At 40.0% G+C, this 18,442-nt stretch overlaps 1 protein-coding gene across 1 annotated transcript in view; it reads right to left on the reverse strand.

Annotated features, from left to right (window-relative positions):
* The window catches only part of OTOG (otogelin), a 169,837-nt gene that overhangs the window by 118,277 nt on the left and 33,118 nt on the right, over positions 1 to 18,442 (reverse strand). Inside the window, exons 14-17 of the mRNA XM_048854861.2 lie at positions 14,920 to 14,966; positions 13,671 to 13,816; positions 2,122 to 2,254; positions 956 to 1,133 (exon numbers count right to left, since the gene is read on the reverse strand). Coding sequence (XP_048710818.2) covers positions 956 to 1,133; positions 2,122 to 2,254; positions 13,671 to 13,816; positions 14,920 to 14,966 — 504 coding nt within the window. The remainder of the gene's footprint in view (positions 1 to 955; positions 1,134 to 2,121; positions 2,255 to 13,670; positions 13,817 to 14,919; positions 14,967 to 18,442) is intronic.

Genomic DNA, 18,442 nt, shown 5'->3' on the forward strand with positions numbered 1-18,442 from the left:
GGCAAATTTATGGCACATCCCAGTGTGATCTAGGCAGTGTTACCTGATGATTCTTTGCATCTTTAAAATAAAAAGTAGAGCTAGTTGGAGGGAAAAAATAGTTCTAAAACTTTTCAAAGAAATTAGGGACATTTTTGTGTAAAAAATGTTCCTATTTTTTACTAGCTTTAACAAAAAGTATTCAGTTTAATTTAAAAATTAACACTTCTTTTCTTTCCTTCTGACAGGTCAAAGGAACGTCCCCTCCTGCTCTAAATGAGCTCAACTCCTTTCTGCTCTGTTAACTCCTCTTTATCCTTTTTCATTCCTTTCCACTTTACTTTCTTCCTTCTTTATAGTTGACTATTTCTTCATCCTGAAGCCACTTCACTGTGCTGGGTCTGCAAGACTGCACACAGACTTCAGGGCAAAACGGACCAGATTTAATATGTTTCACTGGAGTGCTCATGCAGCTCTAACTGTGTTCCAATGCATTCACAACAAAGTGAAGCTCAAACAACAGGCAAATTCATTTTGAAATCTACTGCTGTGCTGCAAGACTCAGCACAATGGGAACTCTGTTGGAGAAAGGAGATTAGAATGGTAGTGGAGACTAGGATCTGGAAAGAGATAAGGAAAGGCTTGCGAGGAAGCAGAAAGTCCTTCAGGAAGGAGACATTTTCAGGCACAAATCTCCAAACAAACTAGGTCTGGGAGCTACTAGAACTTGTTTATATTCTAGTGTATTTTTATATGATTATTTTCATTTAAAAAAAGACATCAACATCAATGAGGTTTATATTGTCTTAAAGGTTTCCCCTTCTAGCAAATCAAAACCAACTTCTCAGTTCCAGCATTCTGAGGGAGAGAAGGGGGAAATATGAAGTCAAACTCTTGGTATCTGTCCAAGAATCTTCAGCATGCATATTTTCTATACCACTCTAAATATATGAAAAAAGACAGTAGTCATTCATACAAAAAGTCATCCTGCATGTTCCCATTGAAGGTTCCACAAAGGCCCACAGTATCATCCTTCCATCGGTCATCAACTTGAAGATATAGCCTTAGCCCCTGCCTGTCATACAGTATCTGTAGTCCAGTGTTGGTCTTTACTTGCAAAAACACAGAGGAGAGCTTCCTGATTTCAAAAGAATCTGGTTGGGAGGGGAAGGAGAAAAAAGGTAAGTTGAAAGAAAATGGTTAAGAACCTTGTTCTAATTTCAAGACTTTTTATTTTATGTCAGTTACATTTTCCATATTCTGAACCCCCAAAAAAGCAACAGTGATATATCACAGGAGAATAGGATGTATTTTACTGTCTTATAAGGCAAACTAAATGTTTGATACATTCTCTCAAGTTGTGTAAAAACACAACAAAGGATCACTGCAACTTCATAAAGAGTAAGTAGAATCAAATAGTTTTAAAAACACAATTCTTTCAGATAATCAGCTGTAGGCAGGTGACATCATCATGCTGGTGGCAATGTACTGCATGAAGCACAGACATTTTGGACAGTTCTCACAGAGCCTGATCCTGCAAGATGCCAAGTGCCCTTAAGCTCTCACTGAAGTCAACACAGATCCTTGCAGGATGGGGCTATGGTTTAATATGCAAAATACTTGACTCTCCCAACAATGGTATATTAAAAATGCACTCGGTTGAGGCAAGAAAATACAAAACCCAAACTTAAGGCAGAACTCCTCTGGTGGATCTCAGGTGGATCTCAACACCAATATGCTATGTAAGTAGAGCAAGAAGAACTCCCACTGACATTGCTGTGAGTTCTGTATGAGTAAGGAGAGGAGAAAAGTCAGAGTCAAGACATACAATGACGATTGGAGAAAATTTTGCTTTTAGGACAGAACTAAAGGAACTTGTAGTCTGAGTGATAGACTATGGGCCTGTCAAAGGTACAATTCACTTTATCTTCATGTAAGAGGCTTTTGGCATAATACTAATACTGAATATTTTTGTCATCAAGGCATTAAATACCACTGCAGTTAGTGAAACACCAGTTGGTGCCATCCTATGGGGAATTAGCAATGTGTCAATGGCAACAACATAATTCATACACATGGTTTTTAAAATACGGCTTTGGTACTTGATACGCATTATTTACTTATGTATTTATTATTCCTTACCATCTGAATAGGGCAGGCTAATTTTGTACTGATCATATATCAAAACATCTCCTGAATGAGTCAGAGTCACTTGCCTCTTGGGATCCTGATTAAGAATAAGATTGACTGATTGGATACATGATCCATCTTGGTTCTGCAAATAGGAGTAAAAGAAACATTTTAAGTTGGGTTAAATGTTAAAGCAGAAGAATGGAGAGGGGGAATCTGTAAATAATTTTCAATTGTATCTTGCCTCTTTAGAAAAATGTATTTGTAAAATATGTGGTTTCGAAGTTCAATTTAAAACAAAGTTAATATTGAGATATTTAAATATAGATGTTTGAATACACTTGTAACATATTAGACAAATACAGCTTAAAGTAAGAGATATAAAAACAAATACAGCAAAATCTTTTTATAGGGCCTGATACAAAGCCCTATGCAATCAATGGGACATTATATTAACTTCAGTAGGCTTTGGATCAGGCTCATTTATTTCCAGAAAAACTTTACTGAAAGTTGATGCTTGTAAACAAAATTACATTCTGCACATTATAATGCAAAGAAACAATATGAGTCAGTCATTCCATTTAAATGGAAATGGGTTTTTGCCATATCTAAGTTATTTCTAAACATTTTAAACCTAGAATGCTTTTGAAAGCAATAGCAATATATGATGTATATAAAAAGAGGATCCATGGCATACATGATTTTAAAGTACATTTGGGCTCATTTTTTCCCAGGCAAGAGATCTGAAATCCACTGGCCTAACCTATTTGCCATGTCTTACAAGCAGTCCTTTTATCTAGCTGATTAAAGCTCATCTCAGAACCACGCTGCAGACTCACTGGCAACAGGGCTTTGATGACACATGCCTGCTGTGCCACTTTATCCAACCACATACTGATTGAACGAAAACAGTGATAGGAATGACACAGCCAGGACTACATATAGGAGGATACTTGGGAGTTGTATTGGTTCTCTATGGACACTAGCTAAATCTTACACCAAAGGAAGGAACAAAATCATTCTAAAACAATCTATCGACCCCTGGTAGTTCCTTGCACTCAGGTCAGTGACACACAGTGATCAATGGTATAAAAGATCTAAATAATCAGACTTTGTATTGTAAGTGATCACCAGGATTCTGCAGCAGAAACCTGATTCAGAGAATTGTGTTAAATCTAATCTAGGAATAGGAACATGCCATGTGCCATACATGGTAAAACCAACTAACACTGTTCAAAAGTTCATAAATTGAATACTTGAATTGCAGTAAACTAAGTGCTCTGAAATTGAAAGACCAATAATTATGCAATGAAAATGTTGCACAAATAATTTCAAATAACTAATAAATATGACTACATTGTAGGCAGCTCATGAATACTTTGTGAACAGAAAAAGAGGCAAAATTTGTCAAGTAAATTATTTACTGAATATTATTCTCACAATTCTATCGTGCAATTTTGTAACAGGTTGGGTTTTATTAAAAAATAATGTTTGATTTTGTCACATGTTTTTCAGGGTTTCTAGTAAGCTTCTTTTGGAGCTGTAGTATGCATGGATAGTCAGAAAACTTTTCCCAGGCCTGCAGCCTTTCATTTTGGACTTCGAAATATGTGCTTTTGGCATAAAAACTGTCAAATGGAGACAGTTCTATGCTCATGCAGTGTACACCTGTGGCTTGTTAGTAATGGCCTTTGCAGTGTGAAAGATTCCCATGATCCAAGCTAGACATGCAAAACCTACCTGGCCCACATTTTGTAAATTTGCACAAAGAAACATAGCCAGATAAAGAAACTAGATGGTGTAAGAAAAAACCTAAAGCAAGTAGTGAAACCACTTGGTACCTCAATCAAGTATTGAGCACTTAATATTCCAGCATGTTTTATATTACAGTAGAGTGAACTACCACTAGATACTACACCAAACAGGTGGAAGGCAGTATGAGTTCAAGATTCATTGAACACTGAATTTTTCCAATGTATCACAGTTACAGACACATGTGCTAAATAACCTGGCAACTATCCACACAGATGATTCAATAGCTATCAGAGTCTCCAGACAAGTACCTCTGTCTTTGTGAGTAGCTGAACCCATTTAGCCTCCCATTCAAAGAAATAGCACTGGGAAAGGGGAAAGAAATGCTTGATAAGTCAAATAGAACTAACAGACTTTACTTGTTAGAATAACATTCAGCAACTGGTACTTTTGTAATCAGATAAAACCCTAGAAAATGTACGGTAGGGGCCAATCCTACACTGGAAGTGAAATGGAACAGATGACCTGCAATGGCTTTTCCATCTTTCAATTGTGGTAACAAAGTTGTTTATTACATTTTTAAGTACATATCTGAGCAGCATAGGAACCAGACTGTGAAGCAGGGTCACAGTTTGGTTTCTGCTGTTTCTTTGCTTCAGAATGGGAGTAATCTGTATCAGGCCTTTTGCCAGCAGAGATTATTTCACTTTCTGCACTGGCTCCAGTGAAAAGGCTGGGATGTTTTGGGACCAGCAGAGCGGAGATTTTGCCCATTCCCCATCACCTACCCAGGAAGGGAAGTTGCAGCCCACAGGTGCTGCTCTCCCCCAGTACAAACTCTGACAATGCAAGTAACCCACTCAGGAGAGTAAGTGGACTCTTTGCACCCTCTTACTCTCTTATGCAGGCAAGCAGTAGGACTCACTGACTCCAAAGTAACCTGGTCTATCATGTTTGTTCAGTTTTTTTCTTAATATATTATTATGTATGTATTTTCATAAACATTTCATCTTCTACAACAGAACACAAAGCCAAAGAGAGATGTTTGAAACCTTTACCTTTGGCCTTAGGTTCATGTAACTTGATTAAACTTCAAGTGTTGAAGATGCAGCACAAGCATGATGATGCAACAGAAATCTGGCAAACCATATTAAAAATCTTCAGTGTGAGGCAGGCATTGCAGCAAGAGCTGGTGAAAGTGTCTCACTTGAAGTGGTTATAAGAGACTGTAGGAAGGCAAGAGAAATATCCCACTGTCACCAGGGTGGGAGTTTGAGACACGGCTGGTGGATCAACCACTGACCACATCATCCCACAGATCACTACATGCAGAGGGGAATCACAAAGGCTGTGGGGGATACTCCAACCCAGAAGCTAGAGTGGCAGCCATAGAGAAGCTCTCCAGTTTCTCTATCACTAGGGTAAGAAGGATTCTGTCCCACCAACACTTCCTACACATCGTCCATGGAGAAACCCAGCATCCAACCCAGCTACTCAGGCTGGGCACAGGAAAAGGATTTGGGTCAATCTGCAAGCAAAAAGTGAGTATACACATAACACTTTAAGTGCTGGCTTATAGCAGATCATGGCCTAATCAAACTTGAAATTCAGTGCAGATGTAGAAGCAAATCTGATGACCTCCATAAAACCACTGAGGTTGAAAGACAAACTGAAAACCATATGAGAAGAGGTTGCTTTCAAGACATACCTGTGACTAAGCAAATGAAATCAAGAGTATGTAGGCTGAATAGTACATAGTATTTTGTTGTTCATAGAAAGTTCTATGGCACTGTCCGATTCATTTAAGGTTTTTACAATACTTGACTCTATGCTTTCTTTCACATATAGTGCCACTTCCCCACCATTGCAACCTACTTTGCCATTCCTACATATTTTGTACCCTGGCATTATCATGTCCCGTTGATTATGATTGTTCCACCAAGTTTCTGTGATGCCTATTACATCAATATCTTCATTTAATACGAGGCACTCAAGTTCACCCATCTTAGTATTTAGACGTCTTGCATTTGTACACAAGCACTTATAACTTTTGTCAATATTTAGCTGTCTGCCTTCATGTAATGTAATTGACTCATTTTCATTTGATTAGCTCATGAAAAAGCTTATTAACCAAACATGAACAGATGCTGAAAAGATTATTATAACGTTTCAGTCATGAACCAAGGACCCTATTGTGCTAAGCATTGTACAAACACAGAAATAATTACAACAAATCTAAGGAGCCAATGATATCAGAAATAGTGCCTGAAAACCAGTGCAGAAAAGAAAGCTTGCCTAGACATCATTTAAATGGACAGAACTATTTGCAAAGTTTGTTGCAACTATTATTCCACCAAGCACACATCAAGTGCTACAATAATGCACATGGAATTCATATTTTCTAGACATGCAATCCAGACAATGTTCATTGCAGACATGATTCAGCAAATGAACTTAAAATATTCACATCAGTGCCTAGGTTAGACATGTCACCCCCAGTCCACTGTTTCCTCTGACAAATAGCAAGGCAGAAGTCAGGGTACTGAATGTTAAGAGGTTACTAGAAAAAGCAACTGCCAGTAACTCACATCCATAATTTGTTTTATGGGGTCATGCAGCACCATTAAAGTGTAGATTTGCAACAGATTCATATGGAACACCAATTGCATTCAAGGACTTCCTTGTACCACTAAAAAGCACCAGCAGTGATATTTTACCTAAAAGAGGCAGTTAAAAAAAACACAACTGCTGAAATATTTTTTCAGATCTACCAACTATTTGGATTACTGATAGAGACATATACTGAACACATATCTGTACACACAAAAACATGCCTCTTCACAAGCAAATTAAATACCTGTGCATGTAAAGGATGATTTTCCGCACACAGTTCAGTATTTGTACATGTTATTGCAAAGCCTGACTGGCTTCTTCATGCCCTCTTATTTATAAAAGTGACTCTCATCCAGTCAAGAAACTGAAACAATACCGTATTGCTTATGTGACTAATCAACTAACCAACATGGCTAGAATACCAAATATCAAGTATTGAATTATCATAGCTAATTGTTTGTGACCTATCCAGAATTTACAAATAATAGCAAAAACTTTATCAAGTTATTTCAAACACAAAAATTGAGGAAATAATGATCTGGTCTCAACCAGCAGAAAAAGAGGCTCAATTAATCGAATAACAATTTGCTGTATATTATTTGTTCAGCTGTAAATGTGTAACCTAACATATGTATCATCTTCTTAGAATCCAACCTGCAGCTAGATCCTAGCACCCATGTGGAGCCCCAGTGACTTCAACAGAATTCTGCATGGGTACTGGGCCCACCCATACAGAGCTCATTGCAGGGGCCATGATTTGTAAACAGAACAATGAGAGTAATTTGAAAACAATATGTTTTAAACATTCTTCCTTGAAAGATGGAGCTATGTAATGTGCTGCAGAAAACTACTGGTGGAAAGAAATGAATGGGATATTCGTACTAGTGCAGTACTGGTAAGCATGTTTAAATGATAGTTAAAATAGATGCAGTGAAAGCAGTCTCTCCCTTTTAATGACAGGTTTCAGAGGAACAGCCGTGTTAGTCTGTATTCGCAAAAAGAAAAGGAGTACTTGTGGCACCTTAGAGACTAACCAATTTATTTGAGCATGAGCTTTCGTGAGCCACAGCTCACTTCATCAGATGTGTACCGTGGAAACTGCAGCAGACTTTATATACACACAGAGAATATGAAACAATACCTCCTCCCACCCCACTGTCCTGCTGGTAATAGCTTATCTAAAGTGATCAACAGGTGGGCCATTTCCAGCATGGCCCACCTGTTGATCACTTTAGATAAGCTATTACCAGCAGGACAGTGGGGTGGGAGGAGGTATTGTTTCATATTCTCTGTGTGTATATAAAGTCTGCTGCAGTTTCCACGGTACACATCTGATGAAGTGAGCTGTGGCTCACGAAAGCTCATGCTCAAATAAATTGGTTAGTCTCTAAGGTGCCACAAGTACTCCTTTTCTCCCTTTTAAATTATACTTACTTGGCCTTTCAGAATTCTATCTTCCTACTTTTAAACTTCTATTTTTATTAAAACAAGTTAAATTCATTTCATGACTGAGTTATTTAACTTCTTCTTTTATAAAGAGGTTCAGAATGGGCTCAGTTTTGTAGGAACCCATTTTTAAGCCAATATAAATGGTGTGCACTGGATATAAAGTGTTTCAATAGCATGGTCATGGTGCCAGCATTAAAAATTAATATTATTCATGTTGACTTATTGACAATATTCACTGAATTAATAAAAATGTATTCAATAATTTTTATGTTAAGATCATGTCATTTCATGATTTTGTGTTATTTACTCCTGTACATAACACAAGAACCCAGGGTCACCCAATGAAATTAACAGGCATCAGGTTTAAAACAAACAAAAGGAAATACTTCTTTACACACTGCACAGCCAACCTACAGAACTCATTGCCAGGGGATATTGTGAAAGCCAAAAGTATAACTGGATTCAAAAAAAGAATTAGTTAAGTGCATGGAGGATAGGCCTATCAATCACTATTACCCAAGATCAGTGGTGGGCAACCTTCAGCCTGTCAGGATAATCTGCTGGTAGACTGCGAGACAGTTCGTTTACGTTGACCATCCACTGGCACGCCCCCCCCCCCCCGCAGCTCCCAGTGGCCACGGTTGCCGTTCCAGTTCAATGGGAGCTGCGGGAAGCGGCGCGGACCAAAGGGATGTGCTGTCCACCGCTTCCCACAGCTCCCATTGGCCGAACCATGGCCACTGGGAGCTGCAGGCAGCCGTGCCTCCGGATGGTCAATGTAAACAAACTGTCTCGAGCCCTGCCAGCAGATTACAAACAGGTCGCATGCGGCCCGTGGGCCGCAGGTTGCCCACCACTGCCCAAGATGGTCAGGAACGCAACCACATGCTCTCAGTGTCTTTCACCTCTGACTGCCAGAAGCTGGAAGTGGATGAGAGGGGATGGATCACTCAGTGATTGCCTGTTCTGTTCATTCACTCTGAGTGGCATTGGCCACTGTCAGAAGACAGGATACTGGGCTAGATGGACCATTGGTCCGACCCAGTATGGCTGTTCTTATTTGTGAATGTAAATTCAGAATGTTGCACATGAAAATGGCTGTACCATAAAATCTTCAGACATATTTTCAGAGATTGGCTGAACACTCGGTCCTAAACTTGCAAATAATGCCTCCCAGCTTCTACGTACAACAAACTGTAGCCATATAATGTGTTAATATTTATTAACTATCAAACATTGTTCTGCAGAAGGTTTGCTATCTCCACCAAAGATTCTATAGAAGAAATTTTACCTGACAATAATTCTCTGTTTCAGTGAATTGTTTCTTTCATAACATTGCCTCAGCCAACTATCAGCAGGTGTTTTCACATGAACTGCTTTCTCTCTCACTAGACACTTAACAAAAATTCTTATATTCAGAATCCCTCATCATACAAACTACAAAGCCAGTGATGTTGTCACTTGAAACTCAGATAAGGTTAAGCTGTGCCTATCACTTTCCTGAGTCACTTTCCAAAAAGTGCTTAAACAAAATTTCACATCATTCTGAAACCACTTGTTGCCTGATGACTGTTTATGTCACCAGCTCTAAGGCGCTAGCTGACTAGTGTCTTTGTGATTCAAAGGGCTGGAATCTCTTCAGGTATTTTCTTTCTTCATTTTTTAATCTGCTTGAATGTGATGGGACTGATCAGTGAAAAAAATGTAATAGTCATTTTTTTAAAAAAAGGGACCAAAAATCTCAGGTCACTGAGAAATAAGAAAAGGAGTACTTGTGGCACCTTAGAGACTAACAAATTTATTTGAGCATAAGCGTTCCTGAGCTACAGCTCACTTCATCGGATGCATTCAGTGGAAAATAAGTGGGGAGATTTAAATACACAGAGAACATGAAACAATGGGTGTTACCATACACACTCTAATGAGAGTGATCAGGTGAGGTGAGCTATTACCTGCCGGAGAGCGGGGAGGGGGGAAGCCTTTTGTAGTGATAATCAAGGTGGGCCACTTCCAGCAGTTGACAAGTATGTCTGAGGAACAGTGTGGGGGGTGGGGGGGGGGGGAAATAAACATGTGGAAATAGTTTTACTTTGTATAATGACCCATCCACTGCCAGTCTTTATTCAAGCCCAAGTTAATTGTATCCAGTTTGCAAATTAATTCCAATTTAGAAGTTTTTTTTGTTGAAGAATTGCAACTCTAGGCATGTTTATTCACCCTCCCCCCCCCCCCCATATCATTCCTCAGACGTTCTTGTCAACTGCTGGAAATGGCCCACCTTGATTATCACTACAAAAGGTTCCCCACCTCCCCCGCTCTCCTGCTGGTAATAGCTCACCTTACCTGATCACTCTCGTTACAGTGTGTAAGGTAACACGCATTGTTTCATGTTCTCTGTTAAATAAATCTCCCCACTGTATTTTCCACTGAATGCATCCGATGAAGTGAGCTGTAGCTCATGAAAGCTTATGCTCAAAAAATTTGTTAGTCTCTAAGGTGCCACAAGTACGCCTTTTCTTTTTGCGGATACAGACTAACACGGCTGCTACTCTGAAACCTGAGAAATAAGAGCTTCTGCAACACACATCTTTTAGATTACAAATCAGATTTATTTCTTAAAAGGGAAACACATGTTGAATGTTCCCTAGTGTAAAGCAGTTTATTTGCCAAGTGGGGGGCATATAGTTAAGCAAATTAATGGATGCTTCACACCCCTACTCCAATGGTGTCTGGATTAACTTCCATGAAGTTACTCTTGATTTACACCACATATGTCCTGATTTTCCAGTAGCCTACATCTTCAGAACTCTCCACTCACTTATACCTGCAGTAGAGTTTACACCCACTTTGGATTCATGGAAACAGATCCTCTGGTCTGGACTCAGCACAAGACACAAGTTTGTGGGAGTGACCCTGATCTTGGACCTGATTGTGGGTCCCAACATACACTAGAATGGCCTGATGGCTGCTCCAACTTATACCTGGCTGCTTACTGCCCCAAGAGGCTATTCTGGCACCTATAAATCACCAGGCCACAGAGATAAATTAGGCACAACCCCTGTGTCTGCAGTCAAGAAGAGGGTGATGTTAGAACAGCTCCCACGGCTGTCTGCAGTCTCAGGATTACCCCAGAAGGTCAGACACAGCAACATTATGGTCACATTACAAAGTAGAAGCAGCACAAAGCCACCGAAGCAAGCAAGGCCCAAGTTCTTGCTTATTTTGCACAGAGGCAAGGGAGTGCTCCAAGGGAGTGGAGAATAAAGCCCATAATGAGCATCTTGCATATTATCATAACAGAAACTTGAACCAAGACCTTCATTGTCTATTGCCAACATCTTTAGAAACAGCTCCCTCTAGCCAAGACACTGTAAACTGGCCTAATCTGGCCTCAGCTTCTGTAACCTACTGATGAGCAAATGTTATGAGTTTCCCTCTCTGTCCCAATACACAGAGGATGAGAGTTGTTTCCTCCCCCAATTACAGAGCTCAAGCTGTAGCAGTTTATGACCTGGTTCAGTCCCTGCTGAGCCAGCCAACAGGGAGGCCATCACACCTCAATTTGCTTAACTGAACTGCTGACAGTGTTTCTTCAGGAGATCCCATTTTGCTAGCCATTAGTCCAGCAACATGGGACACAACTGCAACATATCCCTCTTTCTCAAGTTTGGTCGATTCTACAAACCCTGTAGAAGCAGACGTATGTAATCTTTAATGTTTATGTTCCTATTTTTTATTACACTCTCTTTTTAATTGCACTAAAAATGAGGATTGAGCTTTCTTTCAGACTATAATACTGGAGTCAGCAACACCTCCGGATTTACAGAAAGTAATCAATGCAGCCCCCTCAGGGGTGAAACATAGTGACTATTTAGAAATGCACATCAGTTTTGAATAGAAAGCGAAGGAGAATACTATAGGCAAATGGAATTACAAAGGAAAATAGAGGGCAGAGGATCCGATTGGGATCTCACTCAGTGTAAGTCAGAGGTAACTCCAGTGGACTGTAAGCTTTTCAGGGGAAATGACTGTCTTTGAACAGTGCCAGCACATTGTTGGAACTGTTGGAATACAAATAGCAAATAATAATAAAGTCTGTGCAGCTTATATAAAGTTCAGACTCATCAGTAGAGTTGCTACTGATTTAAACTAGTTAAGTGAGAACAAAATCAGACTCCGAATATAATTACCCAAGTTGGAATCTGGCCAGGACACAAAGTTTAACCTATTCTACTCTTAGAACAGGTGGCCAGCAGCTCAGTTTTTTATCTCGTCTCAAACATGGCAACTGCCATAGCACTGTGACCCTGACACAATATTGGAGCACTAGTTCAGAACAGATGTGAAGTACTGGACAAATTTTGCCCTTGGGTGTACATATATAGCACCTATTGAAGTAAGTGGAAAGGCAACCATCCAAAAAAAGGAAGTTGGACACTCAGAAATGTGGTGTATTCAGGACTGTATTAGAATTACAAGCTATCACTTGAAGAATGAGTCGTGGGGGCAAGGGGTTCATGATCCCATCTGCAGGCTAGAGGGGTCTGGAGTAAAGTGTGTGACTGGAGTCAGTCTGAAAAGAGCCAGCTTACGGCAAGGTGGGGTGAGTTGTGCCGCTCTGCCTTAAGGAACAGCCTTTTTTCTCTCTCTCTGTTTTGGGGTTCTTTGTGTTATTGTCATAAATTCTAAGAAATAAAGTAGAGTTATGTTGCACCCTTTCAGCAAGAGTATTTATGTTTTTATCTAATATCTTTTATGTGTGCTGTGACCATTTCCCATAGGAACTAGGTATTCCTTGGAAAACTAGTACAGACCTGACCCAACTTTGCTTACATTGCAAGGCCTAACAAGACCACAACTCAAGGTTAAATGCTCCAGCTGACTATATTAATCAGGGTTGTATTAGATATCATGAAGGTAATAAAAACCTTGTCCAATGTACTGTATTTCATCAGCACAAGTAATGTTACAATGATATACATACACACAGGACTGGCTTCACACATGTAGAACAGACATGCAACTTTTGTGTGTGACTACAAACTGATGGGCAGATGTTTGGCCATTTGCCTAAGACAGCAGAACTCCTAGACTCAGCCATACTTTACACAGAGAGAGAGAGAGAGTTCACCACCATCAACACTCTTGACAGGTGCCCCCAAAACTTTATGCAGCTTTCCAAACACCACAGCTAAAATTCTTTACAAGTTACAAGAAGCACACAAAATGAGAAGCCCCTACCCAATGCACTGAGAATGGTAATAGTGTTCTGTGACTGCTATATTATGTTTGCTATGTGCTTATGGCAGACCTGGAGAGAGAGAAGAGCCCACCACACCCAGAAGCCTCCAGGACAATCAGATACCAACATTTATTTTTCAGAGTAAGCACATCTTTTCTATTTTCCCCCCTCACCCAGGACCTGATCCAATGTCCATTGGAGTCAATGGGAGGCTTTTGATTAACTTTAATGGATCCTGGATCAAGATCCCAAGGCACAGCTCTTACTCTCTCTGGATGCAGATGTATTAGGCTTTCTCCACAATCCTCCTCAAAAAAATCTATTTAAATGCCTTTAAACATAAATTAATTAAAGAAAATCATTGCTACAGTCTTGTTTTTAAAGTATTACATTGTACAGGTAGTTGGTTTTGGATCCCCCCCACCCCCATATTGAACACATTTTTCTGACTCCAGTAACAGAAAATAGAAGATATAAGATATAATTAGAAAGCATTAAGGCTTACCGGTCCACAAGGAGCATTTTGCAGAGATACTGTAAACTTGCCAGATCTGTGGCTTTTTGCCAAAATATATTGGCAGGTAGCTTGGAAAGTATATTTGCGCCCATCAAATGTCATGAAGTTAATGTCTCCTGAGACAGAGCATTCAGCTGATATTAAAAAAAAGGATAAAGTCCTTTATTATAGAGCAAGTATTTGTTGTAAATACTCTACAACTTTTATTATTACTGTAAGATTCAAATACTCTGGTCTAGATCGAACAACTTTAATGACTGATTAACAATGTTATTAATGTGCTGTACTCAAGTGTTAGTGACAGGGAATGCATTAACCGAGCCCCCATAAAGCGCTTAGAATATGAACACTTGACCTTAGAAATTCTCCTGGGATTCACTGCAAACCAACACTGAATATTGAGAATCACTGCTCTATAGATTTGTCAGGCTATTAACTGTCAGGACTTAGATACCACAGTGGTGAGCATTACAGAAAACCCTAAGACAGGTGGGTAATTTGATGTGTAAAATTTGGATTCTTGATTATTTTTATTTCTTTATATATTATTATACACAAAAAGCTGTGTTAAAGGACCATTAAGGTTGCAAAGTCAAGCATTTAAAAGTTAAACACCAACATTAAAATAAAGTTTTCTGTTTATAATTCAGCCAGATTTGGGATTTTTTTTCTTTCACAGGAACAACAAAAATGTAATTCCTGACACACCAGGGCAACTCCCACTGCCAAATTTTAAGTCTTTGCTCCGAAGCAAGTGGTGCTAGAGATTGACAATGAAACAGCTATAAGAATGCTTTTAATGTGGTCAAAAGAATGTATTTTTCCCTACTCATGTTCTTGGAAAAACAAATCATCTGAGGAAGACATCTGGCATGAAAAATTTCAGCTCTAACAGTTTAAATTATAATGGGAAGTGTTGGTCAGCATAAACTAAAGATGGTGCCTCCAGCTCTGCCTATAACAACACTCAACGAACGTATTGTGAAGGGCATTATCTAGCTGAACAGAAAAATGAAGATGGCTGTTATGAAGGTCACTGTAATACCTATTACAATGTGTGTATAGGTGTGTATGTGTATCTGTAGTTATATAAAGAGACACACATGTTGTACAATAGGAAATCTTGTTAAAATACGTCTCAGGGCAGAATTTGGCCTTAAGTAATAATTGGCTATTATAAACTAACATAATATTTTGGACTCTATGAGGTACCTGACCCCAGGTCCTTTACACATACCTGGACAGGTAAGATTTGTGCAAGTCCACTTTCCTCCAATGCAAGTACTGAAAGAAAAATCAAAAGTTGCATATTAAAAAAAATTCAGAGGTTGTCCATCAGTTCCACCTCCTGGTTTTCTGCTCCAGGGAGACATCACCAAAGGAGTAAGTGGGATGGAGGGGTCCTGCAATAGCAGAAGGTGCCCAGACTCAGATATTGTGTGCAATGGTTGGACTTGATTATAAGTGGGGAGGTTGCTGAAAGAAGTGCCATCTGTTACTTTGCATAGATGCCCACAAAATCTTGGATTAGTCTTGCTTTTCTCTCGTTAATGATCATTATAAAAACTAATGATGAATGAACCTCAAAAGGTCAGGGAACTTCAGTTTGGATAAATCACTTGAAAATGTGGATGTTTATCCAGACTTTATCTGAACCTGTTGGATGTGCTTGATACAGAAGTTCAGGTCAATTCCTTTTTTTTTTATTTCCTTCTTCTTCTTCTTTTTTAATCTGAACTTGATCACCTCTCCTTAGTAAAAAACAACAACAACGACAACATGGATCAATTCTGTTAATAAAAGGACTGCATTGTAGAGGGCTGAGTTTTAGGGAAGAAGGCATGGAAGTCTCACTTTCGAAGATTTTTGTTCAGACTCACTCACGAGATGTTTCTCTGCAGCATCAGAACCCCTTAAATATTTACACTGAGAGACTTTTCTGAATATACGAGTCTGAAGAAAAAATGGGAAATATCAGATACTTGTCTGTTCCGTAACATGCCTTCCACTCTTGATAAAATAGGAGGCTTTGCATCTTAAATGCTATTGCTATCATGGTGCGTGCTGTATCCCGCATCATGGATCTCTCCCTTAGCAGTTTTTTTCCAGTACAGAAAGCAGTAGTTGGTGCAGTTATGGAGTGCCATTACAGTTCAGAATCGTCCTGTTTTCAACTCATGAAGAAACAGGGGTGGGGAGCAGGGGGAGTGAAGTCACTTTGCAAGGCCTATGGTATGCAAGAACATGACCAAACACGTTTATGAAATAGAAGTTCTAAACACCATTTTTAAGGACAGCAATCTGTAAATAACACTACAGCAATAAGAGGGAACCAATGTTAAGGCAAAGACTGAAGGTGTCTTTTTTCTGTAACAGAGGTTTATAAAAAAAATAGAAATCTGTTCAATTTTTCATTTTATTAAAATGAAACCTGTATCTATCCTGCTCATCAGAACAATTTGATCTTGTCAAAGATAGAACATCTTCCCTTTGGCCTTGAAGGTAAGATGTGCAGTCTACTTAATGCTTCTCTGTGGAAAAGCATATTCAGGTTGTACTGTAACTATAAAGTGGTGTGGCTCATATCTCAAACATCTACATCTCTACAAGAATGAGGGAAGGAAGAGATCCCTGAGCACAGATCTCACTATACATCACCACTTTGCATTGTCTGCTCACCAGACATGTCTTTAAGACTCTTCCACCTTCCAGACTACAGTACACGTAAAAAGGCAATGGTTTGATTTAGTCTTGTTGCTTTCAAAGTGTGTCAGATGTAATTCCCATAAGACCTGTGAAATCCAGCTATACCAGAGCTACCAGAACAGCAGAAACAAGTTTCTCTAATCAGCCTTATTAAAATACAGTCTCATATTTTTGTGCTCGACACCACAGAATGATCTGTTTTATTGGTGTCCAACCTGTGGCTCTTGAAGCTCTAAATTGTGGCCCTCAGGTTTCACAACGTTAAAATATGGTCTTGATTATAAACTGAAAATGCATTCCCCAAGCCAGGCCTTGCAATTATTTAAATGAAACATTTGAATCAGCTTTGTCACTACAGGAAGGAGCTAGGGGACACTGCCTCCCCAGCTGTCTTCCACTCCTTCTCCTGCAGCCCAGAAGCAGCTCCATTATGAGCCAGAACTTCATGAGCAGCTTTTGTCTCTTCCCTGCTGCAGCTGTTCAGCAGTTCCCCGGCTTGCTGCCTACTAGATTGCGGGGGGAGGGGAGTAGCTCTGGTTGTGTCACAGAAGGGTAGTGGGCGGCCAGACCTCGTGGTCAGAGCCAGAGTCCACACTCACGAGACAGAAGTCAAGCATCAGATGGGTCAGGATACCAGGAGTTCAGAAGCAGGAGACAAACTGGAAATTGGAACCACAAGTCAGATGCCAGGAGTCAAGCCAGGGGAGCAGGAGCAGGAAGCACAAGGCACACAGTCCAGAACAGCATGGATCCCAGTTGTTCAGACAACTTCCTATTCCTGCTGCTGGCTTAAGTAGGACCAGCAGGCCAATCAGCTACTCTGTCACTCCACCAATAGGACCTCAGAGGAAGAGCCTCAAACTGGAGTTCATAGGTCCTGGGTAGGCAGTTGTCAGCAGGCTACCAAGTGGCGGGTTGGAACATGGCTACTCCTGTCCTACAAACCCAGATTCGAGGCCCCTGGATTGCTCCATTGCTTACTTACCTCCCAGGTTATGGGAGCCTGAAGAGGAGCTGACAGAAGCTGATTTGGCTCTGCCTGAACCTAAAGGAATATTTAGCAAAGGGTGGTTCCCCTCCCCTACACAGCCTTGGCTGAGGAGAGGATGAAAAACTGAGAACCAAAAACAGTTATGGCTCCAATTATGGCTCCAAGTCCAGGTTAGAGTAGCTTGGGGGCTGCTTTATCTTGTTCCAGCTGACTATAGTCCCCAAGGGACTATACACTAAACGGGGATTACCAGAGTGCAGCCTGCTCCAGCCATAATCCCTCCCCAAAAGAACACACACCGGCTGCACCGGCGGCTGCAGGTAGAGGTGAAGGAACCAGCTATACTCAATGAGTGTCCAAGGAAAACTCCTCCATACCTGGAAATCCCCTGCAGGAGACATGGTTTCCACTCCATTGTGCTTCCTGAGTACACAAAGGGAAGAGAACTGGGCAGAAAATCTGCCCCAAAGAACTCATGGTGGCCCTTTGCCATTTTTAAAGTAATATGTTTGGCTCTTGGCTGAAAAATGCAGACGTCTCTGCTCTGAGATAGAAATTACTTTTGCATGCAATAACACTGTTGTTAAAAAAAGCATGTAGTACATTAGTGACATAGGGGATTTTAGGGGAGCTGAGCAACTGCAGCTTTCATTGACTTCATTTGGAGACATGGGTACTCAGCAGCTCTGAAAAAATCCAACCTTGTGTAGGTGATTAATAAATCACCAAGTACAAGTCATGCAACTGGTAAACACAGAGGGCAGCTGCAAAATGAATTAATGATCACAGCAAAGAATGGTGAGCCCAGCATAAGTGTCTGTGAAACTTTAAGGGTTCTATAATTATATAAATTTCCCCATCTAAGATTATCATCTGACCGTATAAGTAGACTCTTTCTGATATTGTCCTAACAGTTTCACTATCCTAATATTTAATCTACCATCCAAATTCAGATTCTGCCTGTCCCTAGGGAATTTCTAGATTCAAAGAAGTGTTGACAACACAACAGAAATTAAATGAGGATACCTGAGAAGATTATTTTAGACTCTAAAACAAGCTGTCT

Source organism: Caretta caretta, chromosome 6 (genome assembly GCF_965140235.1).
Source record: "Caretta caretta isolate rCarCar2 chromosome 6, rCarCar1.hap1, whole genome shotgun sequence".
Taxonomy (NCBI): domain Eukaryota; kingdom Metazoa; phylum Chordata; order Testudines; family Cheloniidae; genus Caretta; species Caretta caretta.